The 18,516-nt window shown below is 34.9% G+C and overlaps 1 protein-coding gene across 6 annotated transcripts in view; it reads left to right on the forward strand.

The window, feature by feature from the left end:
* Window positions 1-18,516, forward strand: part of nAChRalpha6 (nicotinic acetylcholine receptor alpha6) — a 174,032-nt gene that overhangs the window by 125,152 nt on the left and 30,364 nt on the right. For 2 of the 6 annotated variants that reach the window (XM_067115058.1, XM_067115060.1), the window contains exon 8: window positions 1,455-1,541. The exons of 2 other annotated variants lie outside the window; for them this stretch is intronic. In XM_067115058.1, the coding sequence (XP_066971159.1) occupies window positions 1,455-1,541 (87 nt within the window). Of the gene's footprint in view, window positions 1-1,454; window positions 1,542-5,902; window positions 5,990-18,516 lie in introns of all 6 variants that reach the window. 2 more of the 6 variants (XM_067115059.1, XM_067115062.1) reach the window with 1 other exon arrangement.

An 18,516-nucleotide genomic window follows, 5' to 3' on the forward strand; every position in this document is an offset into this window, starting at 1 on the left:
CCTTGACCTTCCCTCTCTTCCTCCCCTCCCTTCCCTCTCTTCCTTCCCCTTCCTCCCTCTCCTTCCCCTCTTCCTCCCCCCTTCCCCTCTTCCCCCTCCCGTTCCTTTCTCCCCCTCTCCTTCCACCACCTCCCTTCCTTTCCCCTCCCCTACCCCTGCCTTTCCCCTCCCCTACCCCCTGCCTTTCCCCTCCCCTTCAACCATCCCCTACCTTTCCACCATCCCTTCCCTCCCCATTCCACCTCCACCCACTTCCTGACCTTCCCTCATCCTTCCCTCCCTCCCCCCTCTTCCTCCTCCTCCCCTTGACCTCCCCTCCTTTCCCCCTCCCCTCTCCCCTCTTCCCCCCCCCCTCCCTCTCTTCCTCCCCTCCCCTTCCCTCTCTCCTCCTCCTCCTCCCCCCTTCCCCTCTCCCCTCCCCTTCCTCCCCCCTTCCTCCCTCTCTCCCTCCCCTCTCCTTCCCTCTCTTCCCCTCCCCCCCTCCTTGCCCTCTCTTCCCCCTCCCCTCCCCCTGCCCTCTCCTTCCCCTCTCTTCCTCCCCTGACCCCTCTCCTTCCTCTCTTCCTCCCCCTCCCCTTCCCCCCTCTCCTCCCCTCTCTTCCCCCTCCCCTGACCTCCCCTCCTCCTTCCCTCTCTTCCTCCCCTCCTTCTTCCCTCTCTTCCTCCCCTCCTCCTTCCCTCTCTTCCTCCTCCTTCTTCCCCTCTTCCTCCCCGTCCTCCTTCCCTCTCTTCCCCCTCTCCCTTCCCCCTCTTCTCTTTCTCCCCCTCTTCTTCCTCCTTTCTCTTCCCTCTCTCCTTCCCTCTCCCCTCCCCCCCTTTCTTCGTCTCCTCCTCCCCTTCCTCCCCTCCTCCCCTTCCCCCTCCCATTCCACTTCCCCTTCCCCTCCTCCTCCTCCTCCTCCTCCCCAAATTTTCATACATAACGTGGTCTAGTAGAATATAAGGATCAAGTAGGATTTTTCTGTGAGATCTGGATGCTATAGAAGGCTACTCTTCAATGTCCTTGTAGTACATAAAAGCTTCAGACGCTCAAGAAAAGTCTGGCTGAGTACATATTATTTAATACAGTTACTCAATTATAGTTCTGGATTTCCAACCGCGTCCATGTCCCTTAGATGAAAGAGCACAAACTTGCCTTTTATTTATTTATTTTTTTTTTTTAAGTAGTCAATCCACTCTCATCACTCGGAGTTGAAGGAACCTCCGGAATAGTGACTTGTGGTTTATTTAATCGCTTGTTGTCAAGGATGGTTATATGATAATAAGCTGTAATGACCCTTGTAAAGAGTCTTCGATCATGAAACAGCCATCCTAACACCGAGCTCTGGAATGTTTGTCACCTAACTGTTACAGGCCCCAGAGATAGATAAAAAAAACATATTAACTAGTCAAGTGAGTGGTGTGGTGACCTTTGACCTACAAGCAATTGACATGACCCAATTTTTACTTTTCAGGTGTCACAATCCTCCTCTCGCTTACAGTTTTCCTAAACATTGTGACAGAAAATATACCAGAGACATCCGATGCTGTGCCCCTCATATGTATGTAGCTCAAAAAAAGAGAAAGAAATCTAGAGATATATATATTATATATATCTTGAGTAGCCAGTAGCTTTATTATGTCCAAGAGATTTCGACGTTGTAACTTACGAGTCAGCTGATTTCTCTTTTTGATTTTTTTTTCCAATCTGAAAACCACAGTTGCACTCACACACTTCACTTGTCTACTTATCCAGTTGTTATTTTTTTTTATTTATTTACTTATTTATTCCGTTTCGTCACTGTAGCAATACGCAATGAGTTATTTTTGTCATTAGAAGCTACTAACACGATACTGCCACTACGTCTTCTAGAGTCAAAATCACAGTTGGAATCTAGAGTTATGAATTTTTAGTCCTTTATTTTCTCTTACCATTAGTGTTTTTTTATCATCACAAGTCCCTGACCACGATTAGCCTCATAGACGACTTAGCGGCCACCACTTTAATCTTCTTTTTTTTAATTTATCCACATCCTCGTGTGCTCTTATTGAAAAGACACCCTCTAAGTCGTTTCAATGGTGACTTTATTTTTTCCTGTTGGAGATCTCTGCCCTGAAAGGTAACCATGTTGCTGTTTTGTATGATTGGCACATAAGACCTCCAAAGAGGCTTCTCTTCAAAATTATTTTGCACTGCGATTGAGTAACTTGCATATATCGTCTGTTCATTTCTAATAAACATGTCCAGCATTCTTTGAAGTCGACCATTATTAAATGAAAATATTATTCGTGAATTTTATAAAATGCTTAGCGTTGGAAGCGTGACGAAATGTAACCACAGTATGATATCGGGTGCTTGGTTCTGTCTGGATGAGAGAATGTGATTTAAAGTGGATGAATTGATGAATTTGGATGATATCAAGTGATGGATGAATTTGGACGATATAAAGTTGGATGCTATAAAGTGATGGATGAATTTGGATGATATAAAGTGTTGGATGAATTTGGATGCTATAAAGTGATGGGTGAATTTGGATGATAAAAAGTGTTGGATGAATCTGGGTGATATAAAGTGCTGAATTAATTTGGATGATATAAAGTGATGGATGAATTTGGATGATATAAAGTGATGGATGAATGTGGTTGATATAAAGTGATGGATGAATTTGGATGCTATAAAGTGATGGATGAATTTGGGTGATATAAAGTGTTGGATGAATTTGGATGATATAAAATGATGGATGAATGTGGTTGATGTAAAGTGTTGGATGAGTTTGGATGATATAAACTGATGGATGAATGTGGTTGACATAAAGTGATGGATGAATATGGTTGACAAAGTGATGGATGAATATGGTTGACAAAGTGATGGATGAATGTGGATGATATAAAGTGATGGATGAATGTGGATGATATAAAGTGATGGATGAATGTGGATGATATAAAGTGATGGATGAATTTGGACGATATAATAAAGTGGTGCATGAATTTGGATGATATAAAGCGTTGGATGAATTTGGACGATATAAAGTGTTGGTAAGAGATGGAATGTTTGAAAATTTGAAAAAAGGGTTCCTAGGAGGAGGAGGATGTGAGAAAATGCCGGGAATAAAATTGAGAAGAATTAGTTGCCCGAATGATTTGAAACTGAAAGCATTTTGGGTATTTACAGACAGCGGCGACTGAAGCATTGTAAATCTAAATAGGTAGATGGGAGTAAATGTTGAGCACGGTTATAAGACGAGGCAGTGAATCACAAAATGAGAAACAGGGAATTGTTTCAGGAAACCGGAATATAGTTGAGAGTAACTGACAGGCTGCATTATGGAATGTACTTCTGCAATGTACATAAAGGGGAATCGAACTGAAGTTCTGAAATTAACAGCTTTTAACTGCTTGTCATTTTATTTACAGGGAACCGGAGGGGTGAGATTTAAAAGTAATAACGTGTTACCAGAATTGCACAGAACTGGTAGTTTGCTATAGAGAGACAGATAGAGAGAGAAAGCTCAGCGTGAAAGTGTGTATAATTCTGATGTTTTAGGAAGGAGAGAGAACAGAACAAGTATGAAAATGATTAATTAATTATCCGAAAGGTTACAGGGAAGGGTGGTAAATCCCAAATCCAGGAAGTGCGCACGTTCGTGATATGTCGACGTAGATGGTGCATATCTAAAGAGGTTTAGCTTCATGTAGGCGAGGCTGCTACGTAGTTTGAAAGTATTATTTTAGCTTTATGTAGGCGAGGCTTCTGCGCAGTTTGAAGTTATTATGATAATAGTCGCTGCTTTCTTGTTTAGTATGCATTGCTCATAAAGTGAAATCAGCTTGTGTGGAGAGTATATATGAAAATCAAAAGGTAGTCTGGAACATTAGATAAGGGAGGTGTTAGAATTTGGCTCATTAGTAGAGGTTTGTATGTGCATAATAATGCTAAATAAGGAGTAATTCATAAAAAATACATCCGTAAACGTTAAACTAAAGTCATTCATATAAAAAGAGGGCAAAACTCCCAAAAATAGTGTAATCAAATTGAAATATTTTTTTTAAACTTTATATTTGTTACATTCATTTTCCAATTTTTTTGGCGATTTTTGAAATTGATTCTTGACTTAAAAATTGATTTTTTTATTTTCAAAATAAATTTCATATTTTCCATAAATGTTTATTAGTATATTAAATGCTGCGCATTTGTGCAAGTGTTGGAATGTCTTGATCTTTCGGTAAAGAGCGTAAAAAAGTGTTTGTATTCAACAGAGATGAGATTTTTTTTTTTTTTCTCCGTAAAAGTTGCATATTGCTTGAAATTAATATATGAAGGAGTATTTTTCCAAAAATTCTGTTTCTCTTTTAAACATCAAATTCAGGCGATGCAATCCAATTTTGTGTGTTTTTAACTCGAATAGTCATGACCTCCAACGCCTATCATTGTCACTCTACCCGATTCTTACCAAATGATTGTCCCTTTTCTTGCAGTGCGAAAAGCACCACGGTTACGATTCAGGATAAAGAAACGCAGGTGCTATAACTTCTGTAATCTTAATTAGGTTGGAGTGATGAGGGTAACCACTGCACTTTATGTCCGATTTCTTGACACCCATTTTCCTGTTTTGCCCAAAGAGTTTGCACAGTCATCTTCTTCTCTTCTTGGTCAAGCTGAAGCCAAAACGAGCTAGAGTAGTCCAGATTGGCTTGAATGTCATGTGGCTTAAACGAGCTACGTCAATTGATCAACAAGAGAAATGCATACAAAAAATGAAGTCATTCTCCTGCAGAAGTGTTCACTGAGAGAACGTTTTGAGTTCAAAATGTCTGTTTCTGTATCCGCTCATTTTGAGTCAGAGATGTTTTGCTAAGGATTAGCCATCATGATGACTTCGGTCTTACTTTAAAGTAATTGCTAAGGCAGGATAAGGTGTTGCTTAAGAACTCTGGGTAAAATGGCGAAGGTCAGACGCTGTGAATCCAAGTTGTGTGTGGTAACTTGGGTGCAGAATACGTGTCTGGTTCGAGTACGAGAACGTAAGTGAATTCATTCAAGAGAGAGGGAGGGAATATGCCTCGAATCCCCACTGGGGATTGTATAATCTTATATTGTTGCCTTGCTGTTGTTTTGAGAGGATGGTTATTCTGCATCGCTCAAGGTTAATTATGATCATGGAAGTCATAGTGCAACTAATTAATACTGAGTATTCACACGACCTATTCATGGTACGATGGTCTTTTAAATGCTGTATCATTTCTTGACAATCTTGAATAACGCTTCAAGTCACCAGATCTCAACGAGGCTGATTTTTTTTTTTTAATTTTGTCTACCTGGTCCCAAAAACGACAGACAAATGCACTCTTCCAATTTTTTTATTTTTTTCAGTGTTTCAAAAAAAAAAACCTCCATACTGGAAAGTGCCACACGACTTAAACAGTTTGGAAAGATCCCGACATGGGACATGGATGTACTTTTTTTGTGTGAAGAGAACGATATCTATATATATATATATATAATTATTGAACGAACTCCGCAACTTTGGGAGTGTGTGATACTTGGAGAATATCATTATAAATCACAGTGCACTTTAGACCTTTAAGTATTGTTTCTGATATTTGTAAGTCTTATTCAGCATTAATAATATATTAACAATTTTTTTTATAACTTAGGTACCTTATTTTTAAGCACAGTACTGTCTCCTCTTTTTTTTTGTTTTTTAAAAACTCATCCAATATATGGTTACCACTTAATATACGTACTGGGATTACTGCTGTCTACAGCGGTAGTTCTAAAAAAAAAAAAAAAAAAACCATGCATTAAATGTTGTAAGTAACCCCTTTATTAGACATGATTTTTTTCCCCCCTAACTAACTAAATAAACATTTTTTTCCTCAACTTAAAAATCAAGGAGTATCCTTTTTTTCGCTTTTCTTTCAGAAATCACTATCCTGCTTTCATTGACGGTTTTCATGACCGTCGTAGCTGAAAAATTACCTCAAGTATCCGATGCGATACCCTTGTTAGGTAGAGTATTCAGTGCTTCCCATCATCAGAGTATCAAGAGTTACACTTTGCTCTCTCGTTATTGTGTATATTTCTTGCGCCGTCAAGTCTGTGTCGTGAGGTGTGTAGAACTTTTGGCCTTCTTCGACCTGTCTCGTGTCTTTGTTACAAGTTTATACATTTTTATTCAAGTTTATACATTTTTATTCATTCGTGCGTATCGTTACATATTTACATATATTCCTCACACCCACACTCACACACTCGTTCATATACTGTTATAGAATATGTATATATGTATATATATATACATATATATATATATATATATATATATATACATATATATATATATATACATATATATACATATATACACATATATATATGTATATATATATATATATACACATGTATATATATATATATATATATATATATATATTTATATATATATATATATATATATATATATATATATATATATATATATATATATATATATATATATATATATAAATGTATATATATATATCTATATATAATACACACACACATGTATATATATATGTATATATATATTCATATACACATGCATTTAAATGTACACGATTAATTCATTGTCTCAAGTATAGCAGGGTTCTGGTGTAGTTAGGACATATTGTACATAAGAGATACTGTTTAATCCATACCTTTACGTATAGTTTGAATCCGTTCTATTTTTAAAAATGCCTTATTTTTTAATCAGTAACTTTTGAACATGAAACTGGATTACACTCTTCTTCAGTCACTAGGGAAATTTCAGTGTAGAAAACTAACTTTGATAATCTTGGTGCAGTAGGTTTGCCAGTGCTTGATTACCGATAAAACCTTAATTGATAAAACCAGGTATTATGACGATGAAGAGCCTAGCAGGGAGATGACTAGGATTACCATCCTGATATGAAGAAGGGACTCAGTGGTGGCGTAATTGCTAACAAACTTTGCATCAAGACTACCACGTAAATTATTGTAAATGGCTGGTAAAATCACGCAATCTACTTGGAAGATCACTCCTGTATTCACAAGTCTCACATATCAAGGTTTTTGAGGAAGTTGAAGTGAAAAGTACATTTTTGAGTTGTGCCTGAAATGGTACTCTTGGGCCCTGAGAAACACATGCACAAACGCTAGAAACCTGTGACAGAACAAGAAGGGACTTGGTTCTGATCAAGTTTAAAGTCTGTAGCATTCCGAAGTAGTTAACAGTTCATTTACAGCTTTAGTGCATAGAAGGTTAAGAATAGCTGTTATGCAAAGGCAAGATGAATAGCTCTGATATTTTTGTGATTGGAATTGTTAGAAGAAGTATTTGTGACCTAAAGGATAAGGACCACTTTTTTTTTTTTTATTGACACCTACGTCATTCAAACAAAGACCTAATTCCATACACCAGTCCAGGAGATAAAGGGATGGGGTCTAAGCATACATGGCGGATAAACGAACTTACAGGGGGGGGGGGCATACATGCATAAAACGAAAAGAAAAAGGATAGATCAGGCCATTTTGGTAACAAGCTACGTTCACCAAGTCCATCATTAGGGTGAAACAAGGGTTTTTTTGTGTGTGTGTGTGTTTTTTTTTTTTTTAGGACCAAGGGGAAAAGCTTTCACTGATTATTAGTTTGGGCTCTGAGGTTGAGCAGATGGCAATTACTGTCGCGACACTAGAAAGTAATTGATGAGAACTGACGTATCCCAAAGTTTACGGAATTTACTAGTGTATACTTAAGGATGAGGGATGATAGGAAAACTACCATCGTCCTAAAAAGGGAACAAGTTTTTAATATCTTTTAACCTGGTTTCTTGAGTCAAGTTACTTTCAAAATTATTTCCAGAAAGAAGAGACTTAGTGATGAGTGAGTGTCAAATCTGGTCTTTAGCTTTAAGGTCTAGAGAGATTAGTTGTATTGAGATTAAACTTTTTTTATTTTTGAAGCTGAGAGTCAGAAAGAGAAAGTAGGTACTGGAACACTGTATGTAGTACATACTGTAGGACAAAGACCTGTCGGAAGGACTCAAGTGATTATATGAGAAGGTCTTTGATACAGGACCAAATGGGAATTCTGGCGGAAGGAGACAAGAGATCAGTTAATTTCTCTCACGTTTAAAATCCAGTGAATGGAAAGTCTGACATAAAACGTTCAATGACGCCGATTTCCTTCTGACGTTTTAGTAGAACGTAGATCAATCAATAAGTACATGACAACAATAAAAACAACATACACTTGCACACACGCATTTAATTAACAAAATTGTAAGTATCATTATAATGTTACGTCACGACCACCAGATGCCTTTGACATGACAGCATGACGTAAAAGTGAATAGCATCTGCATATAGACGAACGTTGAAGTAATTGGTTCATTGTTGTTCATTTTAAATATCATTATAGATACAGGTACGTTTTATTGGGAAATTTATGCCCCCCTAAAAAAATTAACTGGGATTACTGCTGTTGCAAAAACAGAGAAAGATGAAGTTTAGATGATTCAAGGGAATTATGCTGTCATGTGTATTAACACCCATACACCCTTCCTTTCTCTTTGTACACAATATATATATATATATATATATATATATATATATATATATATATATATTATATATATTTTATATTTATATATATATATATATATATATATATATATATATATATATATATATATATATATATATATATATATATATATATATACCCTCACACACACTCCCCAGATTCACAAACCCAAAGTTTTTTTTTTTTTTTTCAATTTAGACAATTTTATGAGATTCAGTAATTATTTTTTTTTTATATACATACATACATACATACACCTTCACAGAGCACACACCTTCAAAAAAGACTTTCTCTTCCCCTCACCGCAAGGCCAAGCGTTTCGACCTTTCGTCAGATATTGACGGTGACAATGAATATACATATAGATATATATTTATATATATTATATACATACATAAGCCAAATGGTATCATAATGGTATATGCTGGAATGGCGTACAGGCATGAACGTTTCTGTGTTTGTCCGAGGCCATGATGCCGCTTATATTCCCCCCCCCCTCCCCCCTTCCCCCTTCGTCCCCCCATTTTCTCTCTCTCTCTCTCTCTCTCTCTCTCTCTCTCTCTCTCTCTGAGAAGATATGCCTCTCCTTTCAGTCTTAGTACCCTTATTCCAGTCTTCGTCTCATCTTCCATATATATATATATAGAATACATATATAAGTGGCTTCCCAGCAAGTTTGATAATTTTGACGATGGTGCCGGGATTACGCCTTTAGGTAGCCTCGGAAATTAAGTTCCAGTAAGGCTCTCAGTCCAGATCAGCAGATGGGGAAAATGAGCTTTACTGGAAGGTGATGAAGGGAGGCTAGCCGGTCCTAATCTCGACATGATCTCATTTGATAGCAGCAGCAACAAATGCAACTGTCGCTCCAGCAGCAACAGTTGCTGCAGTTGCTCTCCCTATTATGACTGTGTAATACATAGGAGGTGGTTCATTGAAACAAGGTGATCAAAGTGCGGCCGACGCTTTGCCCGAAGGGAAACGCTCTTCCGAGCTCTACTTAGTAGTGGCCTGTTTGTAATTCCTAAACAGATTTTGACAGTGGTGACGGAAGGTCACCTCCATTATAATCAGGCCACAACTATGTAGAGTCTTCGCGGTTTCTCGTTCCAGCAAAGACCCTTGAAAATATGAGAGAGACAGGCTGAACGGGCTGGGCCATGGTGGCGCCACCCGCCGAGTTCGTTAAGGTTGGAAATCTTTCCATAAGAGTTCACCACGACCAACCTTAACTACCTTGGTGGGTAGCCCCATGATGCCCCAGCAACTTCAGTTTCCCCTTTGGTCCCAAAAGGCCACCTTTACATGCCAGAGATCCTTTTACCTCGGAAGGCGTTCAGGCAGCCAAAGTAAGTGAGGTGGAGTCTTTGTCAGGCCCCTTTTTTTTAAATTTTTATTTCCTTCCCTGTCTCGAAAGGCAGATATGTATATAGTCTTCCCACCTTACCCTTTGATCGCCAGTTCGCCTTCTCCAACTGAAACCCTCATTGTTAAAATTAATATAAATAATATATATTTATACTAGCATATGTATCATTCAAGTTGAGAAATGTCCGGCTGCAGGACCTGTCAAAAAATATTTCATCCACTGCAGTCTGGTTCTGTCCTCTGCAAGAGAAGTTAAGTCGGAGAAACGAAAGTCAAGTTAAACTGAAGCGTCTTGCTCCCACTCAGTCTTACTCTGTTTTAATCTGTTATCAGTCTCTCTGATTACCCTCCACCTGTATAGTCTCTCTCTCTCTCTCTCTCTCTCTCTCTCTCTCTCTCTCTCTCTCTCTCTCTCTCTCTCTCTCTGAATCTGCTGACAATCCTCAATGAGAACATTTCTTTATGCTGAGTTCTTTATCCCTTCTTTTACACATTATATATTCACATATATGATACATTTAAGTTCATCTTTTCTTATCTGTTTCCTATGTTCGCAACGATGTCTGCGCAATGTTTATCAAAATATATACGGATGTGACTAACAAAGTGTCAGCTTGGAGGTATTAGAGGTATGAATAAGTAATGGTCAGGCCTTTCTTGAAAAGGGAAGTTGGGTTTAAGCCTTGGATTCGTTGCATTAAAGTAAGATCTGTTCAGAATTTTATCATATGTTTTGCCAGTAATGCAACGGTGAAAAAAGACTGTTTGAGATGTCAAAAGTTCTTGGAATCAAATAAACTGAGTTTGTCTCAATTGTGAAGCAGTATGTTACTTTCATGATAATGGTTAGATGGTAACTGGTATAGCATCATATTCTGATGTATTTGAGGCTTAGCAATACAGTAGGATTTTTAAACTTATTCCTTTTTTTTTTTTTTTTGTTCAGTAAAATTTATTGATATGGTACTGCTTTTATTTTCTTTTTTTTTTTGGGGGTGATATTTGTCCGTTAAAGTCTTTTATTGTTGTTTTTCATTTTTTGTTGAAGTGATTATTAAGTTAATACCAAAAAAATTATTTTGAAATATAAGTAATGTGCCATTGCCGTTTTTGAATTTGTAGGATAAGCATTATTATTGGTTATGCATTATTGAAACCTGTTACTGATAAAATGCTCGAAATATGTTTTAGTTTATCATTCGAATGTATTAGTGTATATATATATATATATATATATATATATATATATATATATATATATATATATATATATATATATATATATATATATATATATATATATATATATATATATATATATATATATATATATATATATATATATATATATATATATATATATATATATATATATATATATATATATATATATATATATATATATATATATATATATATATATGTATGTGTATATATATATGTATATATATATATGTATTTAATATATATATAATATATATACATATATAGATATTTATAATATATATATATATATATATATATATATATATATATATATGTAATATATATATATATATATATATATATATATATATATATATATATTTTATATATATATTTTATTATATATATATATATACATATATATATATATATATATATATATATATATATATATATATATATATTTTATATATATATTTTATATATATATACATATATATATATATATATACATATATATATATATATATATATATATATATATATATATATATATATATATATATATACATTCATAGGTAGGTTATGAAAAACTGAACGATTGATAACTATTTTTGCGTGTATACATTTAACCCAACATTGAGTAAATTGCCGAGAAAAATTAGCAAGTGCGTTCATTCTCTTTTAGTGGTTCCCGCTGCGGTAACTGAATTAACCCTTCGGCCATATTGCACTATTTTCCATTTTAAGTGGCTCGCACTTTTCACTTGAGCAATGTAAACCAGACATTTTAGATATATTGTAAGGTTCTCTTTGTTACAGAGACACTGATTGATGACTCGGGATTAATTTACAGATATCGAGATTTCATACAGTTAGTACAAGATATGGAGCTTGCACTTGATAAACGGATAAGCAAGAATAAATAAAAAAAAAAAATAGCTGAGGAGAAAGAGAGAAAAGCGGGGAGCACTTGATATTGTACATTTTTTTTTTTTTAATAGTACGTTTTGCAGTGAGAATTTCCTTCGTCATGTCGAGTACCTGAGTAAGTTCACAGGTATTAAATTTTACTTTTTACTGGTTCATGAGATTATTTTCAAACGTATTACTTAATGTAATTTACGAGAGTTTCCTGCTTTAGAATAAAAAGTAGAACGTAATTACATTCCCCCATTTACAGTTCCGGTTTCATTGGAAAGTTTCGGAGAAAGAAACGTGTTTTAGAGTGGACACGCTTTTGCCCGTGAGCAAGTCTTCAAACTATGTATAGTATATATTCGCAGGAGCCTTTTACCGATAATAGGTTGGTTAAATTTATTTCTTCATTGTGAATCATGGACGAGGTGGTTAATGATATCTAGTCAATATCTTATGTAGAAAATATATAGTGCTGTTAGCTCATTTTCCAACGTCATTGTATTCGAGTTTTGCAACAGAAAAACCTTCCAACTTCAGTGCGAAACTAAAAAAAAAAAAAATATTTTCACTATTTTTTCTTTTTTTTGCAAGTTTCACATAAGACACAGTAACAGGGGGTAACATTGTTTTAAGTAAAATGACTGATTAAAATGAAATCAAGATGTTGGTTTACTTTCATATATAATTGTCGTCGTGCACAGAAATATAAAAGATTTCTTTTTTCACCATCTTAGATTTTTCCATCCGAGGCTGAAGAAAAATCTGATTACTACAACAGTTTTAAGATTTTAGACAACGCACAGTTGGGGAAAATTTTTTTTTCTGTCGTAAGCAGATTATAAAAAAATCTTTGAAGGCAGTCGCAAACTGATACGAGTGATCCTGGAGTAAATTTAGTAAATCAGTGTCATTTTCTTTTTGAATCACGGTAGAGCTTTCACTCAAGTAAAACGAGTTGAACTGTCAAATGGCGATACTCAAGTACAGTGGTTCTCAAACTTTTTTTGACCCATGCACCCTTTCACCAAATGTCAGAACGTCATTCCCCCATCCCCAGCCCCCCCTCCAAAATTGTCTGCCTCAAAAGGTGAATTCCAAATAATATGCAACAAAATACTAACACAAACACACTAACTAGCGGAGAGAAAGCCCAACGTGACTTCTCAGTAGTGCAGACCGATGCACATTGCGTTTTGTGTGGTCCTAGAGTCAGTTTGAGCCTGCCAATTTGTGGTCTTGTGTGGTCCTAGAGCCAGTTTGAGCCTGCCAATTTGTGGTCACAATTCCCCTCTGCTTGAGAACCACTGCTCTAGTAGTATCTGGTAACTTGAAAGAATATATGAAAGAAAGTTTTGAAGGCGCACTAGTAACTTAGCTTTCGTTTGTCCGATTTATGCACAAACTACTGAAAAGGTGGAGATTGTTCAAACTTGATAATTACATGCTCCTTGCAATTAGTGCAATTGATTGATGGGTAGTTTCGTTCAAGTTACGTCGCGCTGCGACGACAGTACTCATTGACGCTGGAAAAGTATTTTTTTTTTTTTTTACGCTTTTAGTTTATAAGAGTTTTATGTCGTTCATGAGGGAATCCAGTAGTCCCCTTGCGACCAATATTACAGTTTCATAACTGCGAGTAAAAAAATATAATTATAGATTTATTAAATAGTATTGTTTTATATCACAGTCTCAGAATCACTGTTCAGACACTTCTAAAACCACACGACGTTCATAAAATGACTGCCAGTTTCAGTGACTGAAGTCTCTGGTCATACTATATACAGGAACAGAAATCTAAAACACTATATCAAGATTCATGGACCACAGTCTCAGTAGAAGGATGTGATGTTTGCCCCCCCCAAAAAAAAAAAAAAAATTAGATTTCATCATGGTTCAAAGTGCTTGTCGAAAATCTACTTGTTTTTTAGCGAAATTATATGGATTTAATTCGCACGGACCAACTTAAGAAGCAATGGTGAATTATTTGCTTTTTTTAACTAATAGGCTAGTTGTTTTTATTTTGGAATTTTATTATTGTTAGTTAATAATTTTTAGCTTTTTTTATCATCCTACCACATTGAAAAAAAATTACAGTAACTGATTTTTTTTTATACTTTTAAACAAAATTCCGAATGTCGATTTTGTCATATTTTGAATATCATCATGATAAAGTCTCTTCCCGTTGCTGTACGGTTCCTCTTTCGTCTAATCTCCAATTCATTTATTTTAGTCACTCGTTATAAAATTTGAGCCATATTTTGCGATTTTTAAATCAGTATATGTATTTATTCACATTTTACATTGAACCTGTCTGTAACAGTAGTGTTGATGTTCTTTCAACCATAATACAAACGTTCCTTTTACTATAAATACATCAGTGAAATTTTGTCAATGGATTAGTAATTGAAAATTGGCACAATTGTTTCATTTTCTATGGCCTCATTAGTGATCGGTTCCATTTACGTTACGTGAAGCATTAATGTCCTGTAACAGTACATTCTGTAACGTGGACAAAATCTGTATACCGTACTGCACTCTCATTTCTTTCAGGCATATTCTTGCCATCTTCATTAGCATTGTCGTAACTGTTTACTTACATAATATTCCGTTAAGATAATTTCATATATTAAAAGGTTTTCTTTACTGAAGATGCGCGAAGTTGCTTTGGTTCAGAATTTGTTCAGACCTCGTAACAAAATCTCTCATAGGTATGTTATACTAATTAATATATAGTTATGCATCGTATGTTCACGAAACCCAACCGTGATCAGGAGGTCGGACAAAATATTGTTCAGTGTATGTTTTTCCATATGATACTTCTTTATTTTCTCAAATTATTATGTAGAGTGAGAGAGTTATCATAAACATCTATTATTAGTACTACAAAGATTATACCATTCATCTTTTTGTTTTCGTAACGTATATGTCCGATAGTAAATGATGATGAAACCTGGGCGAAGATGAGGGGTTGGCTGTATATATATATATATATATATATATATATATATATATATATATATATATATATATATATATATATATATATATATATATATATATATATATATATATATATATATATATTTCATTTAGAAATATTATTTTATACTTTAGTTTTATTTGGGAACCATCAGTTGATTTGATTCTCTTAAATACAGAATTCTAACTCTGAAAGTCGTGACGCCTGTACTTTGTTAGTCATATGCGATTATATATGAACTGTTAATAAAAATTTGTCTAAATATAATTGGTTGAAAATAAAATTTTCAGAAAGCGAGGAAAACATTTTCATAAAGTTAAAGAAAATATAATAAAGGTTAATAATGTTTCTCAGTATATATATTATTTTTCTCTTCCCCTTTTTATATATATATATATAAAAAAAGAAATGTGCATTCTAACATAGATAGTTGATCAATAACTCTACATTTGTACGTATTTATGCATATTTTTCATTGCCGTATTTACTAGTAAATTCTCCAAGTATCATTTTCAATGTCGTCTGAATGACACTCATCCTGGTCGTACTAAAACGTATCTATATAAACCGCCAGATAAACCATATAGCTGCGTAAAGCATGCTTGAGACAGCTTAAACCGTAAGGTCATATTTTCTTGCATGCTTGTATATATATATTGTTGTCATTGTTATTTATCATTATTGTTATTATATTGCTGTTACGACGGTTTACACTTGTTGTTTTCCAGTTTTTCTTTGCGCTGCGCATGCGCATGCGCATGGTGGACGTTGCATCTGCACGCTGCTTTACTGTGAGGTGTTGCATTCTAGAAGTTTTTTTTTTTGCAAATGTACGGTAGATTACTGTATATACATATATATATATAATGGTTAACTAATTAAGGTTGTAAGGTTAAGGGTAGCTTACTTTTCTAGAGTATTTCTCTAGTCATCTGTCTGACTGCTCAGAGCTGAGGTTTGCATGGTTTCAGCAAGAATGCGGATCAGCAGATAACTAGTTGTCATATTGCAATAAGATGAGATTACATTTATGCCATTATATTATGATCTCAGAGTCTCCTCGTCCCAGTTTATCTTAACAGTGCCAAGATGACCCAGTGCCAAATAGTTTGATTTGTTGGTGCGTGAGAGTGCCACTGGACGGGCACTGAACGATCTTGGCAGTAGTGAGAGCCAATTGGTACGTGTTTATTCTGAGGTTATGATATGATATTATATGATATGATATAATACAACTGAGCAGTTCATATAGTCATCTATAGAAGGAGAGAATTCGTATTTGTAATTCTTCCCTGTGTGTGAAACCACTCATGTTTTATCTACTATTCTCGGTAGATCAGACTCTCTCTCCCGGTATTATAGCATCTTGAATTTCAGGTCGTCAACGCTTCCTTGCCTTTCCCGTAATAATTACTGAAGTGAGCTTGAAACTGATTGGTGGTTTTGTTGTGGAAAAGCTTTTCAGTCTTTTCATTGCATTTTACCTTCCAGATGTCCATGCATAATAAATATACGTGCAATATTATATATATATATATATATATATATATATATATATATATATATATATATATATATATATATATATATATATATATATATATATATATATATATATATATATATATATATATATATATATATATATCATATATATATATATATCATATATATATATATCATATATATATATATATCATATATATATATCATATATATATATATCATATATATATATATCATATATATATATATATCATATATATATATATCATATATATATATATATATATATATATATATATATATATATATATATATATATATATATATCATATGCATATATAACCATTCATAAAGAATTCAGTGAAGTATTAAGTAGGTCAGGAGTTTTGTGAATATGCCATGGTATTTAAACAGTCCTTTTTTCTCCGTTCATCCTATATTCACAAAGCTACATAAATAACCTTGCCTTCTGATAGTAGCTCTGGCGATCCCCTCCCCCCTTATAATTCAGTACATCAATCATATGCCTAATACCTCCATTCCTCCCTGCACTCGTTATCTTCCCAAAAACACTTCCTCAGGTGTCCAGACTAGTTCATATCGCGTTGAGGTGAGATTCCCTAGTTGTGTTAAGATGCTTTACAACTCCAAAATGCCTATGCATATAAGCGTACCTTGCCCCATAGATCTGAACTATTTTAGGCTTGTATGCTTTTGCCAGTCCATGAACAGAGGGCGAGACGTGAGCTATGTACTAATTCATTTATAATCTAGCATTCAGTGTAGTTTTTTTTATTGTTGATGTAATCCCTTCTGGTTTGCAAGGCATCTAATTGTTAACAGCACCTGGTGCTGTTCATCTTCATAAGTTTGCTGTGCTTAACACTGCCTTTGATGACAGCATTGCAAGCTGTTGTGGGAAGATTTACATTGGAAAAGAAAATAACAAGGACTCCTGACCTTCATTTCAGCAGACACTAACGCCTCGTCTGCTAGGGGATTTGCCCATGAACCTGAAACTTGTGGTTAACTAGTAGCTAAGAAGGGCCAGAGTAGATAGTTAGGGAGGTAAATAAATGGACAGACCTCCCTGAATAAATGGATAGACAGAATGGGAGTATCCAGAAGGAAAGAGCGGTGATGACATTGCCATGGAAAGAGAAGTATATGATTGCCGATGGGGAAAAACTTAACTTGATCTTCGTTCTTGTTGTCCCAGTACAAGGCAGATCATTGTATGCATGTATAATGATAAAGACATGATCTTTTGATCAAACTAAACAGCTAAATTACCTGTGTGTACCCTCTAAGAAGACAACTACAGTGTATGTCTGCCAGCTATGTGCTAACCAACGGTACAAAATAAGCCGAAAGGCATTTTTTTCGTCACTTCGTTCCTCTTTTTTATACCAGAAAGGAGTAAAAGTTTGTAAATCTCTTACTAAATTCCTTAAACTTATTTTTTTGTACCACCAAGGAGTAAAGGTTTGTAAATCATTAATAGACCCCTTACACTTTTATTTAACAGTATTGTAGTCGTTGTTTTTTTTAACATCTGGAGAATACCACTTCCGCTTTTAACGTTTACAAATTTTATTTCTATACTGAATAAACAGTCAGCGGAATACCTTGAAACCCCCCACCCCCATCCCCGCATAATTGCTGAAGTTTACTTACATTAAAATGAGCTAAATTCCTTATATAGTAAAAGTGCTTTTTTTCTATGCATGAATGCTAAGGCCAGTAAGAATAAATAAATTACTTTATAGGTGAGATTATACTGTACTAGATCATAATTTTTGACAGCAACTTCATTTTTAAATGCTGTACTTTTGAACTAGTGGTTGACATCGCTAGGACTACGAGGGAACACACTTTTCATTTTTTCCCGTGATTCCTTCTGCTAATCCCACCAAGTCTCTTTCCAGAAACTGAATAAGGTAACCTCATAAATGTTAGCACTTTGGA

The sequence above is a fragment of the Macrobrachium rosenbergii genome, chromosome 13 (assembly GCF_040412425.1).
Source record: "Macrobrachium rosenbergii isolate ZJJX-2024 chromosome 13, ASM4041242v1, whole genome shotgun sequence".
NCBI lineage: Eukaryota > Metazoa > Arthropoda > Malacostraca > Decapoda > Palaemonidae > Macrobrachium > Macrobrachium rosenbergii.